Source organism: Pelophylax lessonae (genome assembly GCF_965119305.1).
Source record: "Pelophylax lessonae genome assembly, chromosome: 2".
In the NCBI taxonomy this organism is placed as follows: domain Eukaryota; kingdom Metazoa; phylum Chordata; class Amphibia; order Anura; family Ranidae; genus Pelophylax; species Pelophylax lessonae.
Window position 1 is genome coordinate 473,257,928 of NC_138769.1, and position 19,053 is coordinate 473,276,980.

Sequence of the window (19,053 nt, forward strand, 5' to 3'; positions counted from 1 at the left end):
CTTTTGCGCAAATCAATCAATATACACTTATTGGGATTTTTTTTTTACCAAAGACATGTAGCAGAATACATTTTGGCCTATATTTATGACAAAATTTTAGTTTATTGGATATTTTTTATAACAAAAATTAGAAAATATAGTTTTATTTTTCAAACTCTTCGGTCTTTCATTTATGTTGCAAAAAATAAAAAAACCCAGTGGTTATCAAATGCCACCAAAAGATAGCTTTATTTCTGTGAAAAAAGGACATAAATTTAGTTTGGGTACAGCATTGTAGGACTGCACAATAACCAGTTAAAGCGCAGTGCCGAATAGTAAAAAAAGGCCTGGTCAGGAAGTGGGTAAAAGTTTCGGGAGGTCAAGTGGATAACAATGTGTAGCCCACTAAACGATTTATTTCAATCTCTGCACACAGTGACTGTGTATAGCCAGATCTATTTGAATAATAGTGTGTGTATGGATCATTTGGCATGGGCTGTGTCCTATTAGTTAGATCCATGAACAGATCCCCTACTGAATTGGTGCACTACAGAATGGATGTCACAAAAGTGTCCTCCATGTTTATTCTGTATTTTGCTGCATTTCAAGCCTATACTAGATATATGGGCAGGTGGAAGTGAACACATTTACATTTGTGTACATCACATTATCTCCAAACTATCAACTTTAAAGGAAAAAAAAAAATAGCAAATCAAGTAAAAACAATATAGCGTATACAATTGTGACACAAGTCATATTGTAATTGAATGTTATTAAAATGTACCTTTCCCTTTCAGTCTGCAGCTCTATAATTTTCTGTAAAATGCAATGCAATATGGCTACCTGGAGGTGTTCTGTACACAGAATGTGTACTGACCACACCCCCAGAAACATCATTTCCAGCTTGTGTTATTGGCTCACTGATTTTCCCAGAAATCTGCACTAAGATACAAATCAGATATCAGGCACCCCCTGCAACAAAAATGTCACTTTTGGTGAGATACTTTCCATAGGAAATCACAGCTAAAGGGATGCAGGCCCAGCAGCTTTCCTCATTAGAGCCCTGCAGGTGCACAGCTGGTTGATAATTACAAAAAAATCACTCCCATTAGACTCACTTTCCCACATGGACACAGACAAACACACAGGCATTTCAATGGATTAAAAAAGGTAAGAATCTGCAACAAAGTTTGTTAAAATCCTTGTAAAGTACATAGATCACCCAGAGGGGAATGTTTTTTTCTCAACAAAAGTGGAGTTTAAGTCTGAAAAAGCAGAACTAGACGCAAACCATTTCTATTTTCCTCTGGAACTGAACAACAGGAAATGTGAAAGGTAAATAGTTAGACATGAGCAGAGGTTCAGTTCACTGCACAATAATGCACATGACCTTTGCTACAATAATCAATATTTGAAGCCATGTGATCATTATTTTCAGTTGTCAATTGCAAAAAAAAAACAATTGTTATATCTTAGTGATTTAAGCATTTCCCTTGAAAATTTAAGTTGGTTGGTTGGTTGCAGCTAAGGCCAGGCTATGTTTACATTCTGCACTTTTCCAGAAAGTCTATGTACATGCTTTTCCTGTTAGGCTAAAATTACTATCCATAGTGGTTTGGTACATTATTATTACTATTTTTCATTTTCTTCGGCAGAGATTAAAGCTATTCTTTACATAAATATAAATTCATATTAAACAAATATATTTCCAAAACTAAATTTCACAACTGAACACAGTTTCCCATCACATATATCTGTTACTAGTAGTATAGGAACATTTTTAGAAAAAAAATCTTGTTGCTTTCTGTGGTGATTTTCTGCATTAGTATTTTTTTTGTCCTCTTGTACAGATTAATTAATTTAATTCACTAATATTCCACAGTGAGGAAAACACTAGTGGGGCTGGTTTACTAAAACTGGAGAGTGCAAAATCTGATACAGTTGTGCATGGCAGCCAATCAGCTTCTAACTTCAGCTTATTCAATTAAGCTTTGACAAAACAAAATTGAAGCTGATTGGTTTCTATGCAGAGCTGCACCCAATTTTGTCCTCTATAGTTTTAGTAAATCAACCACAGCGTCTCAGTCAAATTTCCAAACAGAGACTACTACTACTACTAGAAAACCACAATTGTTTTACTAGTTTAATATGCAAAAACACTATACCTGCAGTGTCTACTACTAAACAGATATTTTTCTTTTTACATATTTATTAAATTGTTGCTGTTTCTATTGCTATTTTGGGGGAATCACTGCCCATGAAATGCTATTATTTTTTTAAAAACATTCCAATGTAAAGTAAAAGATTTCTACTCTGAGAACACATATTTTTGTAGTGTATCATTTACCAGACAGTCAACTTGCCACTCAATGTATTTAACCACTTCTGGACCGGAAGATTTTCCCCCTTAATTACCAGGCCATATTTTGCGATTGGGCACTGCGTTATTTTAACAGACAATTGTGCGGTCGTGCAACCCTGTACCCAAATAAAATTGATGTCATTTTTTTCCCACAAATAGAGCTTTCTTTTGGTGGTATTTGATCACCTGTGCAATTTTTATTTTTTTGCGCTTTTAAACCAAAAAAGAGCAACAATTCTGGAAAAAAAATATATATATATTTTTCACATTCTGCTATATATCATTCCCAAAAAAAAATAAAAATTAAAAATCAAAATTTTTTAAGATTTTAGGCCAATTTGTTTTCTGCTACATATTTTTGGTAAAAAAAAAATTGCAAACGGTATTTTGATTGGTTTGCGCAAAAGTTATCGAGTCTACTAACCATGGGAAAGATTTATGTCATTTTATGTCATTTTTATTGTTTTTTTTACTAGTAATGGAGGCGATCTGCGATTTTTAGCGGGACTGTGACATTGCGGCGGACAGATCGGACCCCTAACTGCTATAAATATGCACTGTTACTATAATATTGTCACTGGCAGGGAAGGGGGTAACACTGTGTGTGATCAAGGGGTTAAATGTGTACCTAGGGGAGTGTTTCTAAATGTATGGGGGTTGGGCTTGTGAAATGATCACAGAGACCTGTGATCCTATATAGAAGGATCACAAGAGCTCTGTGATCATTCCAGAGAGAAGAACGGTCAGCTATGTTTACAACAGCTGACTGTTCTTCTGTCTCAGCAGGGAGCAATCGCAGGTGTCAGGCAGAAATCGGAGCCACCTGACCGGTGCATCAGAGTCCCCGCTGCCACATGGGGGCGGGAGCGCACCGCTGGAGGCACGCGCTCGCCCCCTAGCTGCTGGCGCGCGACCGACGTAGCCCTACGTCAGTTCACACAGGAGGGCCTGCCTGCCACCCTATATATGCGGTGGGCGGTCCGCAACCGGTTAAAAAATACACCTTTGTAGTTATTAACAGCTTAAGGATGTAGGCACCCATTTTACGTATGTTCAAAGTAAATTTTAAAAATAGCATCGCACAGTTTGTGCCACGCACAAAATAGTGAAAAAATATATAAAATTTTACAATACATGACAATATATTTGAAATCGTCTCTGAACTTTATGAACTATTGGAAGTATAATAAACGTGTTTGTATATTAAACAAATGTCCTTGACTGTGTTCTTAATTATATATGCAAACGAACCACAAACAGATGAGTGAGACTGCTGGGAACCGGCACTTCATCTGCTTAGCACAGACAGCATCAACCTCTCTAACCTGTACAAAATGCCATAAAAATAAGGGACTAAGCCCTTAAAGAGACATCTGAAGGCACATCCATCACCCTAAGGACACTAGCTGACCCGGGGGGGGGGGGGGGATAACCAAGTTAATCAAGAGTGTAAATGCCCTATTTCTGTAATGTACAAGTAAGGCCCCTTTCACACTTGTGCGATTTGTCCTGCGACTTGGGAATGCAAAGTCGCATGACAAGTCCTACACCATGATTTCCACTGGTTACTGTTCATATCTGTGTGACTTCAAAGTAATCCCTGCGCTACTGACTTTAATGTGACTTGTGGTCCATAGACCTCAAGATTAGACAGGTATTGCTTCAAGTCATGCCAAAGTCATGTCACTTTCAGGTCGCACAAGTGTGAAAGGGGCCTAACAAATATGTTTTTGGCTATAGATACAGTATACTTTAACATTTTAAATGTGAAAATTAAATTAGGATAGTATGCTTTGCAACTAAATTATGGTAACCAATTCTACTTCCTTAAGGAAAAGAAAGCTAAATAGCTCTCTTTTGATCTGTAAATGTAGCAGTGAAAGGTTTTTTATATTATTGTGAGTATATTTTTAGTAAATGCCTGTTGATCATGTCAGTTTCTACGCTCTCTCTGAGGCATTATTAATAAAGTGACCACCAGCTCAAAACTCTGCAGAATGGATGTCTGGCTCAAGTGGGCAGCCTACATATGCTCTCAGTATTTACATTTGGTAACCCTGACCCCAAGTTATAGGGCGACTTGACTATACTCATGCTCCAGTGCATCTTGATTTCAGTCACATTTTCTTCACCTCCAACACCTTCATTAGGCATAAAAATACCAGTAATCCCATAACATGTTGGGATCCCACTCCCTGAACCCCCCATATAACCCCTCCCTAATATTAAATAATGAGAAAAACTGTGTGCGATATGTTGACATAACCATTTTTTCTGCATTAGACCCAAGGCTGGTGATACCAGTGCATGGAAGCCCTAGCTGGTCTTGGACTGGTTATGGTTATGTATATCCCCCTTGTTGGGAGGTATACACCAGCTAACTCAATTGGGTCGTATAGATTTCTGTAAGCTCTACCTCATGTATCGGTGTTATATACATGTATTAACTTACTGATATCTGGTTTGGATTGCATTTTTGATAATATTTGCATATTGTTTCAAATAAAGAATTAAAAAAAAAAACTACAGAATGGCAGTTGCAGTCAGTGTCCCCTGCTGGGTGACAGCTGCTTAGACAGTTTAGCAGCTAAAACAGGGTCAACCCAAAAAAAAAAAAGTACCAGAATGACCTTAGAAGAACAGCTTTTCTAAAATAAAATTTTCTCCCAAACACCTCTTTAAATGTGTGTTTATGTGAGTGGGTTGTGTGTGGGTGTTCTAAAGAAACTATGTATTATTTTTCAAAATAAATAAATAAATAGAAAATAAATAAATAAATAAATAAATAAATGTCCATAAGTCCCGGTTCACACTTGTGCGATGCGGGAAGGCTGCGAATTTGCAATCGCAAACGCACATCTGGCAGTTCACACTGCCATATGCGATACGCAGGGGGTGTCAATGAAATGTTACGAAACCCCCAGTTTGATTGCATATCGCAGTGCGATCTGACAGTTCTCACAGGATCGGATCGCACAAGTGTGAACCACTGTGCGATCCGATTCTGATGCGGCTGGAAAAAAGGGTCATGTGCGTGTTTGGTGCGGATACAGTGCAAATTCAGCCATACAAAGTGTATGACTGAATTCGCATCAGCACCTCCGATCGCATGTAATGAAGGAGCAGTGCGCTCCGAATTACATGCGATCGGCGCACTCGCAGAAATGTGAACCGGCCCTGACGATAAAAAAAGACCCGTAAGTATTTCGGGGAATGAAAATAATTGTCAGAGAGGTTTTTTCTTAAGAAAAGTACCTATCTCTAGTAAGAATGCATGTATTTGTTTCAATGTAGGTTATAATTTCTCTTTTCTTTCAACGTTTATATTTACTTACATTTTTTCTGATGTTTTCCCCATGATATAATTATAGTCTTTTGTAGTATGTAAACAAGGACTGCACAGTTAATGTTTAATCTACCAGTTAAACTCTGTTAAATTTAAACATGGTTGGTTAGTGATGTTTATTTGAAATCATATTTTTTATCACAGTAAAAGAAAATGAGTGGAATATCAAATACTTTGACGAAAACAGTTTCCTGCCTAAAATACATTTTCTGAAGGATTACAATTTTTTAAAAGCAGCAGTGAATTTAAAAATCCAGAAGATATTTTGGTGTCATATCATCAAATGATAGCACCCTAAGTGCATGAAAGAGTGGCTGCCTTTTTAAAAAGTGAATAAAAAGTGAATCGAATAGAGATTAATGTTACATGTATTTATGGATTATAAAGTTTCTAACGTATATAAACAACTATTGTGGATACAGCTTGGTATGTCTGGCTTAAGGAGATGGGCATTGTTTCTAGAGAGAGATTCTCTCTCCAAATGTTGTCCCCATCCTCCATATTGGAGTCCAACAAATAGAATTAATTTTAACATTATAAATGCAAACCGGAAATGGCGGTTCGCCACTTACTGATATGGTGAAACGTACGTCGGAGCTGGGGATTCGTCACTTCCGGGTCTGGTGTGACTACCCATTAGGCCTACCATTGAGAGCGAAGCATGAATTTCAAGCCCATCTGCACATGCTGTAAAAACCTAGTGCTGGGACACAGGCACATATACATGTGAGTGCAATCTTTGTATACTTGTTTTTATATCATCAAATAAACTTATAAAAATCTATGAAGTCATTTTAAATTATGTCTCCTGTGGAGTGCATTCATTTATCCTAGCCATACCCTGAGGGATCATTGGAGTGGGGCGGTGTGAGCTGTGGAACCAATCTGGTTTTCCAAAAGCGCTTCTTGACCTCTGTAAAAAGGGAGAATTTGGTGAGTTGCCATCTACCCTTTGTGCACCCGTGGTGAAGGAATTAGAAGACTTCTCTGTCCTAAAGCACTTATTTGGTGTTGGGAATTGTCACATTGTTTTGCATTTTTTAATATTTTTTTCTTCATTTGTTCTGTATCTAATTATCTCATGTTTATTTATTTGAGCTATCACTGTATTTATAATATTTAGCACTGTGAGCGCCCTTTTCTTTACACATGTTTTTTCAGAAGATGTTTTACTGTATCATTTTTCTCATTGATCCTAATAGATACGAATATACGGTATATACGTTTCTGGGACTTATTTAACCACTTGCCGATCGCTTGCTGCAGATGTACGGCGCAGTCTAGCACTCCCAGGCTAAGTCCCTTACATGTACGGCGCTCGCCTGGGAGGAGCTAGGGGGCAATCGTCAGCGGGGAAGCTAGTGCGTGTGACAGGCGGCTCCAATGGCCGCCGGCCACTCGTAATCTCCTGCCGCTGACCGAGAAGGACGGACGGCTGATGTAAACACAGCCATCCGTTCTTCTTCCGGAAGTGATCACAGATGTCATGTGATCCTGCTATATAGGATCACATGTCTCTGTGATGACTTCACAAGCCACGCCCCCCCCACAGGTAGAATCACGCCCGAGGGTCATGTTTAGCCCCTTGATCACCCATACTGATCGCCGCCATTACTAGTAAAAAAAAAAACAGTAAAAATGACATAAATCTTTCCCGTAGTTAGTAAACGCAATAACTTTGCGCAAACCAATCAAAATATGCTTATTATGATTTTTTTTACCAAAAATATGTAGCAGAAAACAAATTGGCCTAAAATGTAAAAAAAAATTTGATTTTTTTTGAGAATTTCATATAAAAGAATGTGAAAAATATTGTTATTTTTTCAAAATTGTCGCTCTGTTTTTGTTTGTAAAATCGTACAGGTGATCAAATACCGCCAAAAGAAAGCTCTATTTGTGGGAAAAAAAGGACGTCAATTTCGTTTGGGTACAGTGCCGCACGACCACGCAATTGTCCGTTAAAGTCATGCAGTGCCGAATCGCAAAATAGGGCCTGGTCATTGAGCAGCCAAATCCTCCGGTCTGAAAGTGGTTAAGAGTGAACCTGTGTCAAGAAATAATTTCCTAAACTAAGAGCTGAAGCATATAGCTGAAACCATAATAAATGTACTTTCTTAGTGCAAGGTATGTCTATGTGCCAAATACTGTGTATAATGCACCACACTACACTAGACAGTTGTGAAAGGGGGTTTTAAATTATTCAGTTCATAGTAGATCAGCTGACTGCCATCTCAAGTGTCAAGTGTATGGTAGCTTAAAGGAAGCCTGTAATGAGTAAATAAAGGGGTTGCTTTTGCTTAATTCTCCTTTTCAGTGCTGATGTCTGTTATGCGGATTCACAGATTTTAATATTTTCTGAATCACTGACTCAGAATAATTAAGGATTTCTGAATTTTCCTTTGCTTTACTAGTGTAATTCTTGATGGTGGTCTGTGACTCAAAATACTGAGGTCAAAAAAAGGCATTTTCCTGAAGGAAGTCAGCCATGGCTATTTCTATAGTTCCGCTAGTACAGTTTACTTTTGAATGTGTTTGTCCAAATACATAAAATAAAAAAGAATACTGTGCACTGCCTACATGTTTCGAAAGACTTCAAAACATCATTTACACTTACTACAATACTCACATATCAATGAGAAGCCTTGATCTAAGGCCACAGCATCAGTGATTCATCTGCTCATTTCTATGAACGGCAATATGATAAGATGCCTTATCAAAAAAGTAAAGTTTCCATGTGCTCAAAAGTTCATTGAAGTACGTCAACACAGATAAGTGACTTGAAGTCAAAGCCAGTACGGTTTGGAAAGATAAATTAAAACTGTTGATTACATTCTGAAAAATTTCCTTTGCACACACTTGTGTAAACACTGTGCTATCATTATCACAACTATGTACATAAAGAATCTTTATAAAGGTACATGTAAAATCATCTGTGACATACTTATTTTGATAATATGATTTTATAAGCATTAAAGGTAACCTACAAGTGCCCTTTGAAGTTCAGGGGCATCACTGCCTTAGCAGGCTTAAGTATATCTTTTAATGTTTATATTGCAATAAGTAAAGACTTTGATCCAAGTTACAGCTTTATTAACTGCAATGTCTTTAATGAGCACTTTACTGGAGTGGAAATTATTGAAAGTTGACCATTTATGGGGAGATTGTCTTTTAGATTAGACCTAATCTGCTCAGTCCATTATTGTTGAATGCACCCCTGCAGCCAAACATTACCTGTTTGAATACTGAATAGATAGAATTGAAAGTCCAGTAGCAATAAAACCGTCCATGTCATTGCTTCTGGTCAACATACAGCTCTTTCTCCAGTACCCTTATGATCTGAGAAGTTTGATTAAATAAATGAAGGAAACATCCAACTGTTTCATGAATTACCTTTAACTTATGTCATGTTAGGATGCTTTAATATATCAAAATACCAAACTGCCGAATATCAATATGTCAGAGCCCAGAACTGCCAAAACATGTAATTATTTCTGAACATAGAAAATGTCACCAAGTCAGACCTTGCCACTGTGGCCAGCAGTATATATTGAGCCATAATTTACGTCCCCTTATAAACCTAATATATAAATCTGTTATTCATGGCATGAGTGGGGTATGAGTGAATTATCAGTTTAGGGACAGTTGTTCTTAGATCAGGTAAGTGGTTATGGCTTGAAGGTGGGTGTGGATGATTTTGAGTCTGAAGGTATGGGTTTCAAGCCATGGGTGGCCCCTTTGGCACCACTGAACCCAACAAACTTTGGTCTGAAAATGGAAGGATTTGGAAGTCGAACAGTGACCGCAGCTAATCAGATTAATTTAATGTTTGGGTATTCTGGGTGGGTGTGTGAACCCACAGACAGCTGTGGGTTCTGCAGCTGTCTGAATACAACAGCCAGCAGAGGGGGACTCTAAGAACCCTTTCACATGACTCTACCGATCAGGTACGTCTGTTAGTTTTTCAGGCAGACCTGATTAGACGATCCATTTATCCACTGGTAGGTATAAACGGACTTGTGTCTGTTTACACCCGCCTACCTCAAATCTGATCTGGTCCACTAAAAAGAAACAGAAGGGGATCCGTTCTCCTCTGTGTAGGCAGATCAGATTGAAGGTAGTCGGGTGGAAACTGATAATAGAGTCCGTTTATACCCAGCTGCCCATAGAGCAGAGAAGGATGTGTCTGTGTCCGCTTTTAATAAACTAAGCAGACATGGACCTGTCATCCACCCTCTCTGCTCTGATCAGTAGGGGATCAGTGGACAGATCCCTTGCTGATCACAATGGAACCTGCACGTGTGAAAAAGGCCTCACACTCTATACAGTGATTGTAGCAAACTAAGGCCTACATTTGTCAGGCAAATGGTTAGGATAGCTAGTGTTAGTGCTTGTGAAGAAAACTCTAGGACTTTGCCCATCATTCTAGGTCATCATAGCTTTTTGTGTTTTTTTACTATTTTTATTTAGTGAGAGATATATTAAAGGGTATTCCCGCACTGCATTTTGGAAGGTTTATGTATATAACCACCTATTCCCATAATTCTATAATTATGTGTTCTTTCAATCAGAAACCAGAATAATGTGTGCATATGCTAAAAGATAGACAATAAAAGTGGGTAAGGAGCCTTTCAAATTGTTTTTTTTTTGTGTGTCTTGGACTTCTATGTCAAATACCTGTATGTACAAAGTTTGGTTGTGTGTGTGTTGTGCTGTGCGTTAATGGGTTGGTGTATTAAATAATTGTACTTAAAATAAAATCATTACAACACTGTAAAATGATGTCACTATATTACAAAATGTTAAAAAAAAAAAAAAAAAAAATGTTGCTCTGAGCACACAACTCAGAACATGTCTCTTGTGTATTTGAATGAGGCCATGCTGATTTAACATTTGCCTGGTGTTTTTTTTAAAAAACAAAAAAACTAAATTTTCATCCGGAAACACTGCTTAGGCTTCTCACATAGAGAAAATGTTTAAAGTTAGCAATTACCGCTGCTGACCATGTAAAGCAGTCCCTTATGTCTTTTTGTCTGTGACGGTAATAACATTTTCCTCTTCCAGCACTTCCAGACAGCCCTTGCTGTTCCCTCCCTTCTAGGCCACCATGATGTCCAGCTACAACCCTTGAAGCCTCCACTGCTCTGTGAGTAACAACGGGGTACAGGATGAGTTTTTTTCTGCATGAGCTAATCATTTGTACTTAATGCTGTCACTGATAATGTGCAAGCATTCTCTTGTAGACAGCCTCAGGGAAGCATTGCAACAAACACCCATTTACCTTAGGGAAATCCAGGCCATTACAGGGCCTAAAACAGAATGCCTCTGACACTCTTAAAAAAGTGACAGAAGGTGAAGAAAACTACAGTAGCACAAATGTGTTGCCTGATAACAGTGTCTCTATAAAAAATTTTTACAAATGAAAATAATTCTAATAAAGTCACAACATTTAAATATTTTTTTGGACAGTCACATGAAGTACAACATTAATGGAATCTGACTCAACCTCCGTTCATCTGAAATGGTTGCTCTGCAAAATTGTGGGAATGTACATAGTTGCATCAACGCCTTTTGTTCCGATAAAACAATTATTCTTCCAAAGTGATGTAAATGGGTAGCTTGCTGTTTTGCCTAGTACTAGCTGTGCATGGTGTATACTTCTAAACAGCAGCAAATCCCCCTTTTGAGAAAAGATAAAGCTAGAGAAGTACAAAATATACATTTTGTGTGGTAAAACACAAATCAAAAGAAGTTTTAAACTATGAAAAGAGAATGTTTTTTAATCTTCAGTGCATACTTGTAGGTTTCTTCCTTTTCTTTCAATGGGAACTTACCACTAGAAACAGAGTTTCCATTCTCACATGGTACACATGTAGATAAAGTGCTTAATGGCTGGTTATCTTGATTATTTGCATTTGTATCTTGAGTATCTGGCATTGCAGTATCTTCCCCAGTGCTCGTATTCAGATTCTGCTGAACACCTTGGAAAGAAGAAAAAGTTGCTGAATGGGTGCACTGTTCTGGCAGCCTGTCTTTCAATACATAAAATATCTATCGCAATTTTACAGATTATGAACATCAGATGACAGATATTTGGCTTTTGTCTACTTTTTTCCATAGAATTTTGCAACTGAAATGAAAAAAATAAATAAATACTATAGATAGCATTCATAACAGAAAAATTGAATGCCCTCATTCCCTTATCATAAAACTACTAAGGAATGAAAATACCTTTCAGTCTATAGCGCAATATTAATAGCGTTATTGCTTAGCATCCAATTATGCAACATAGTCTTTCAATGAGTTTTTTTTTTTTTTTAGCCTTTATTAATCCTTTTATTAACCTATTCAGATTGTGTTTGCTACCAGACGTATTAACCATGTTTTTTCCTACACATGACTGTATGTGAAATTGACTTCTATATAATGTCTTTGATTTATATAAGTTGACATCATGAATCATAAAGTTTCCATTTTTTTATACATTTCATTACTTTTATGTATTTTGGGTACTTTACAGAAAGTTTATATGAAGTAAAAAAAGTAAATTAGTAACTTGAAAGGAAGTAAACAACCTCTGATTTCAGGACTGAATATTAAGCCCGGGACAGACATGTCACTTGCAGTAAAAGAAAATGATTTTTTTTTTTTTTTTTTTGTTTAGAAAATTATTTTAATGTCCAAGAACTAGTATGAAGCCCAGGAGTCAACAAACAACAAATTATTGTCCAACTGAAATGGATAAAATCAAATGCAAGTGCTGGTTACTCAAGTGCACCTCCACCGTAGAACATATGAAGTGCCTCCTTACCGGAAGCCTAAACTCCAAATGATAAGAGTCTAGACAGACATGGTATATAAGCACAGAACATTCAATCATGATTGCAACATCATCCTCAGCATAACAGAGAGAGTTGATTGAATGTTCTGTGCTTATATACCACATAATGTTATTGTAACTTTAACTTAGAATATAGGTTCAGTAAAGTAGATTGCTAAATGCTATATGTACACACAGACACAGAAGGACAAAGAGAAATTTCTCTGCATAGTATTTCCAGGGTTTCTTGGAAGATATACTCCAAGAAGTTATCAAATTATCAAGTCAAGTATGAACTTACAAAGAATTGTATGCTAAGATGTTCTTTGCCAAGCTGTGTCTTCTTAACCACTTAAGCCCCGGAAGATTTTACCCCCTTCCTAACCAGGCCCTATTTTGCGATTCGGCACTGCTTGACTTTAACTAACAATTGCGCGGTCGTGCTATGCAGTACCCAAATGAAATTGACGTCCTTTTTTTCCCACAAACAGAGCTTTCTTTTGGTGGTATTTGATCATCTTGTGCGATTTTTACTTTTCGCGCTATAAACAAAAAAACAGCGACAATTTAGAAAAAATAACAATATTTTTCACAATTTTTTATTTAAAATCCCCCCCAAAAAAATTTAAAAATCAAAATTGTTTAACATTTTAGGCCAATTTGTTTTCTGCTACATATGTTTGGTAAAAAAATTAGCAATAAGCGTATTTTGATTGGTTTGCGCAAAAGTTATTGCGTTTACTAAGGGAAAGATTTCTGTCATTTTTGGTGTTTTTTTTTTAACGAGTAATGGCGGCGATCTGCAAATTTTTTTGCGGGACTGCGACATTGCGGCAGACAGATCGGACCCTTGACTGACATTTTTGACACTTTTGGGGGTACCAGTGACATTACTACAGTAATCAGTGCTATACATATGCACTGTTACTGTAAAAATGACACTGGCAGGGAAGGGGTCAACTTTATTGGTGATGCAGGGGTTAAGTGTGTCCCTAGGGGCGTGCTTCTAACTGTAAAGGGGTGTGGCTAGTGATGTAACCACAGAGACATACAATCCTACATAGCAGGATCGTATGATCTCTGCAGTTACATATAGTTACATAGTAGGTGAGGTTGAATAAAGACAATAGTCCATCCAGTTCAACCTGTGTAGGCATGTGTGGCTGTAATCATCTCCCATACCCCTGAATGTTCTGATCCTTGAGATGTAAGTCTAAGAGTCTTTTGAAAGCCACCATACTACCCGCAGAAACCACCTCTTGTGGTAGAGAATTCCACAATCTTGTTGCCCTAACAGTAAAGAACCCCCCGCGTTGCCTGAGGTTAAAACGCTTCTCCTCTAATCGCATTGTATGCCCTCGAGTCCTCATGCAATCCCTTCGAATGAACAGCTTTTTTTCTAAGCTGGGATCCCCATTAAGATATTTATAAATTGCTATCATGTCCCCCCTCAGACGTCTCTTCTCCAGGGAGAATAAATCGAGCGATTGTAGACGCTCTTCATAGTCAAGGTCCTCCAATCCCCTAATTAGTTTAGTTGCCCTTCTCTGGACTCTCTCCAGCTCCAACACATCCCTCCTGAGGACTGGCGACCAGAACTGGACGGAATACTCCAGATGCGGTCGGACCAGAGTTTTATAAAGTGGAAGGATTATAGTCTTATCTCTGGAATGCATCCCTTTCTTTATGCATGCTAATATTCTGTTGGCTTTGGAAGCTGCCCCTTGACATTGCATGCTGTTTCCTAATCTATCATCAACCAATACTCCCAGATCCTTCTCCATTTTTGATTCCCCCAAGGGCTCCCCTCCTAACGTGTATTGTGATTTTATGTTTTTAGTCCCCAAGTGCAAAACCTTACACTTCTCCACGTTAAACCTCATTTGCCATGTCGTTGCCCACTCTGTTATTTTGTCCAGGTCATTCTGCAGGATATCTGCTTCATGTTGTGAAGTTATTGCCCTGCCCAATTTTGTGTCATCTGCAAAAACTGATATCGAACTACTGATCCCGACCTCAATGTTGTTTATGAATAAATTGAACAAGGTTGGTCCCAGGACTGAGCCTTGGGGGACCCCGCTTACCACCTCAGACCAGTCTGAGTATGCGCTGTTTATTACTACCCTTTGGACCCGCCTTTTTAGCCAGTTCCGTATCCAGGGAAATCAGGGAGAATGACAGGTGGCTTTGTTTACATCAGCCACCTGCCTTTCTCCCTCTGCACCGGGAGATCGCGAGTGACCAGCGGACATCGGTTTAAGGTTTAATGTTTTGTTGTCATAGAACTAAACTACAGTGGGCTTAAAGTGGAATTCCAGGCATATATAAAATGAATCACCAATACACCCCCCCCCCCCCTCCATTTCCCAACCGATGCATAAAATAATATCCATTATACTATGAAGGACTCCTAAATCATCACATACTATGCAAAATCAGCAGTGACTTCTGGTTCTGCATTTCATGTGAAAACACGTGCGAAAGAGGCTGCAACAAGACATGTTGAAGAGGCAGACTGTGGGACAGTAGATTAAGATAGGTGTTTCTCAATCTTAAAAAAATTAGCATTTTTTTCTGCATTAGCTTTGTGGGAGAAGAAACATTTATGTTTATATATAGTTAGTTAGTCTTTAGATTTTTTTTTTTTTTTGGGGGGGGGGGGGGTTGTTTTTTTAATACACTAATCAACAGAAGTAGACTTTTTTATTATAAAGTGAAAACATATCTATGCACAGTAATTTAATTTAGTTACAATGCAAAATCATAGAATATGCACAGGCATAAGTTTTACATATCTAGACATTGACAATTTCCCCCTTTCCTCTATGGAAAACTGCCACAGCTTTGTCAGGCTGCATGGGGATTGTGAGTAAATAATCTTTTTCAATCTAGCGACATATTTCATTTTGGATTGAGCTCTGGACTCTATGTTGGCTATTCCAGGACATTAGCATTGTTACTATTAAAGTACAGTGCCTTGCGAAAGTATTCGGCCCCCTCGAACTTTGCGACCTTTTGCCACATTTCAGGCTTCAAACATAAAGATAAAAAACTGTAATTTTTTTGTGAAGAATCAACAACAAGTGGGACACAATCATGAAGTGGAACGAAATTTATTGGATATTTCAACCTTTTTTTAACAAATAAAAAACTGAAAAATTGGGCGTGCAAAATTATTCAGCCCCCTTAAGTTAATACTTTGTAGCGCCACCTTTTGCTGCGATTACAGCTGTAAGTCGCTTGGGGTATGTCTCTATCAGTTTTGCACTTCGAGAGACTGAAATTTTTGCCCATTCCTCCTTGCAAAACAGCTCGAGCTCAGTGAGGTTGGATGGAGAGCGTTTGTGAACAGCAGTTTTCAGTTCTTTCCACAGATTCTCGATTGGATTCAGGTCTGGACTTTGACTTGGCCATTCTAACACCTGAATATGTTTATTTGTGAACTATTCCATTGTAGATTTTGCTTTATGTTTTGAATCATTGTCTTGTTGGAAGACAAATCTCCGTCTCAGGTCTTTTGCAGACTCCATCAGGTTTTCTTCCAGAATGGTCCTGTTTTGGGCTCCATCCATCTTCCCATCAATTTTAACCATCTTCCCTGTCCCTGCTGAAGAAAAGCAGGCCCAAACCATGATGCTGCCACCACCATGTTTGACAGTGGGGATGGTGTGTTCAGGGTGATGAGCTGTGTTGCTTTTACGCCAAACATAACGTTTTGCATTGTTGCCACAAAGTTCAATTTTGGTTTCATCTGACCAGAGCACCTTCTTCCACATGTTTGGTGTGCCTCCCAGGTGGCTTGTGGCAAACTTTAAACAACACTTTTTATGGATATCTTTAAGAAATGGCTTTCTTCTTGCCAATCTTCCATAAAGGCCAGATTTGTGCAGTATACGACTGATTGTTGTCCTATGGACAGAGTCTCCCACCTCAGCTGTAGATCTCTGCAGTTCATCCAGAGTGATCATGGGCCTCTTGGCTGCATCTCTGATCAGTCTTCTCCTTGTATGAGCTGAAAGTTTAGAGGGACGGCCAGGTCTTTGTAGATTTGCAGTGGTCTGATACTCCTTCCATTTCAATATTATCGCTTGCACAGTGCTCCTTGGGATGTTTAAAGCTTGGGAAATCTTTTTGTATCCAAATCCGGCTTTAAACTTCTCCACAACAGTATCTCGGACCTGCCTGGTGTGTTCCTTGTTCTTCATGATGCTCTCTGCGCTTTAAACGGATCTCTGAGACTATCACAGTGCAGGTGTATTTATACGGAGACTTGATTACACACAGGTGGATTCTATTTATCATCATTAGTCATTTAGATCAACATTGGATCATTCAGAGATGCTCACTGAACTTCTGGATAGAGTTTGCTGCACTGAAAGTAAAAGGGCTGAATAAATTTGCATGCCCAATTTTTCAGTTTTTTATTTGTTAACAAAGTTTGAAATATTCAATAAATTTTGTTCCACTTCATGATTGTGTCCCACTTGTTGTTGATTCTTCACAAAAAATTACAGTTTTATATCTTTATGCTTGAAGCCTGAAATGTGGCAAAAGGTCGCAAAGTTCAAGGGGGCCGAATACTTTCGCAAGGCACTGTATATATAAAGCCATAACTTTTTTTCAGTTTTGGATAAAGTAGGGAAAAAAAACCCTCTCTTGCTATGTTTTGCCATGTGCTCCATTGGTAAGATTTCCCTTCAAAGTGAGAGTAATGCCGCTCTTGTACATTTGTGACCCGAACAGATTTAGCCTCACATGTTCTGGTGACAACTTAAAAATTTTCGATTTCCACTTTCTGTTTTGGTGACAGTGGCCACCAGAACAAAAGGAGAGGTGAATCATATAATCTTCTTCCACCTGACTTCAGGGTCTCTTAGGAGTTTTCTTATGGTAAACTAATGTCATGTGTGTTTTAGTAGACAATGGATTTCTTTTTGTTACTCCCCCATAAAGCCACAACTCGTGAAGTAGCCAGTCAACAGTTGTATGCATAATCTAACCGATGTCAGCCATATAGGCCTATAAGTCTTTCAGGAATTTCACAGGCCTCTTTATTGCCTCTCTCACAAGCCTCCTTATTTTATTGATCCCTTAGTTTTGGTGGACCATCTGTTCTTTGCAGATTTATAGTTGTGCCATACTCTTTCTATCCTTTAACTAGCGATTTAACTGAATTTCAAGGTTTTTTCGATGACTTGAACATTTTCCTCTATTCTGTTTTGAACTTTTTAATCAGAGCTTCACATAGATGCTTGATGTGTTCTTTTATCTTCATGGTGTAGGCTTTACCTTGATTCTGACACCAGAAGTTGGTCTTTAAGGTAACTTTATGACATCATTTATTTAGTGTTTTACATGGTAATACATTTAAACTATTTTGCAGTGATTTGTTTTCACTTAGACATATACAAGTTTGTGTCTACTGGTCTGAGTAAACAAAATATCAAATCCAGTGTGAGTCAATGACGTGTATTTATCATTGATTCAAAGAGAAATCGGCCCAATATTTTCCCATTTTAAACCATTTCCCACATTCTCTGTATTAATAACAATGGTTTTTGCCAATTTTCAAACAGGATTTCCTTTGTTCCATTACCATTATTGCCTATATTTGACCTTGATCCAATCTGGAAAGGTGTAAACATTAGTTAAGAAAATAATAAAGAATATATTTTAGTGTGTTGTGGTTTTATTTTGACTCTGTCACTTACCTTTATGCACAGACAGACTGTTTAGGGGTTCAGGAGACCTATATTACCAGTTAACTGGAGAGGAGGTGACCGCATACTTCCCCCATAGGTAAACATAGGCCCCCCTGTTGGTACCCTCACCTGGGCACAAGGGTGCAGAAGATTCTAAAGCAAGGCAGCATTAAACTAGAGTGCTTTGGGGGAGAAACCCCATTATTTACTGAACACCTCTTATAGCACCCTCAGTGTGGAAAAGTATGTGGGGTGGTATCAACATAGCAGGGGGCTGCATGCTCTCTGCTCCCTTGCTGTGGGAATACTAGCCTGCATGACTAGCATGTCGGGCTGGTTAGTACTTGGGGGGGGGGGGGGTGTCAACATTTTTTTTATAGTAAAAAAAGTAATAATAATAGTACAAGAAGAAATGAAAAGGCCAACATATTCTCAATTTATGGTACAGAACTGTGTTTATACAGTTTCAGAACCATGGATAGCAGTCATCAGCAAGCGAATAAATGAGGATTTAGGGTCTGAGCACAAGTTTTCAAGGCAGTCTGGGTTTCAAATAATAGATGAAATGTCACAGTTGTATGGCTCTTTATCACTTTAGAGGGGAACCATTATTTGTATCTCAGATATGGGTCATGGGGACCCTTGGGAGACAAAGTGATAAAGTCTAAATTTTTTAACAATTAGGTCTTGCCAGTTTTGCATGCAAGGGGAGAAATCTGGGTTCATTATGACTGGTGTCATTAGTGAGATATATAAATGAAAGAGACAAAAAAAGTTAATTGTTTGTACTACCTTTAGTGTTGTACCTATCAGAGAGGGAAGTTGAACTACAAGTGACAGATTTTTA

The 19,053-nt window shown here is 38.2% G+C and overlaps 1 protein-coding gene across 4 annotated transcripts in view; it reads right to left on the minus strand.

Moving 5' to 3' along the window:
* Positions 1–19,053, minus strand: part of MYO16 (myosin XVI) — a 539,163-nt gene that overhangs the window by 45,091 nt on the left and 475,019 nt on the right. For all 4 annotated transcript variants that reach the window (XM_082247038.1, XM_082247037.1, XM_082247039.1 and 1 more), the window contains exon 33: positions 11,519–11,665. In XM_082247038.1, the coding sequence (XP_082103164.1) occupies positions 11,519–11,665 (147 nt within the window). The remainder of the gene's footprint in view (positions 1–11,518; positions 11,666–19,053) is intronic.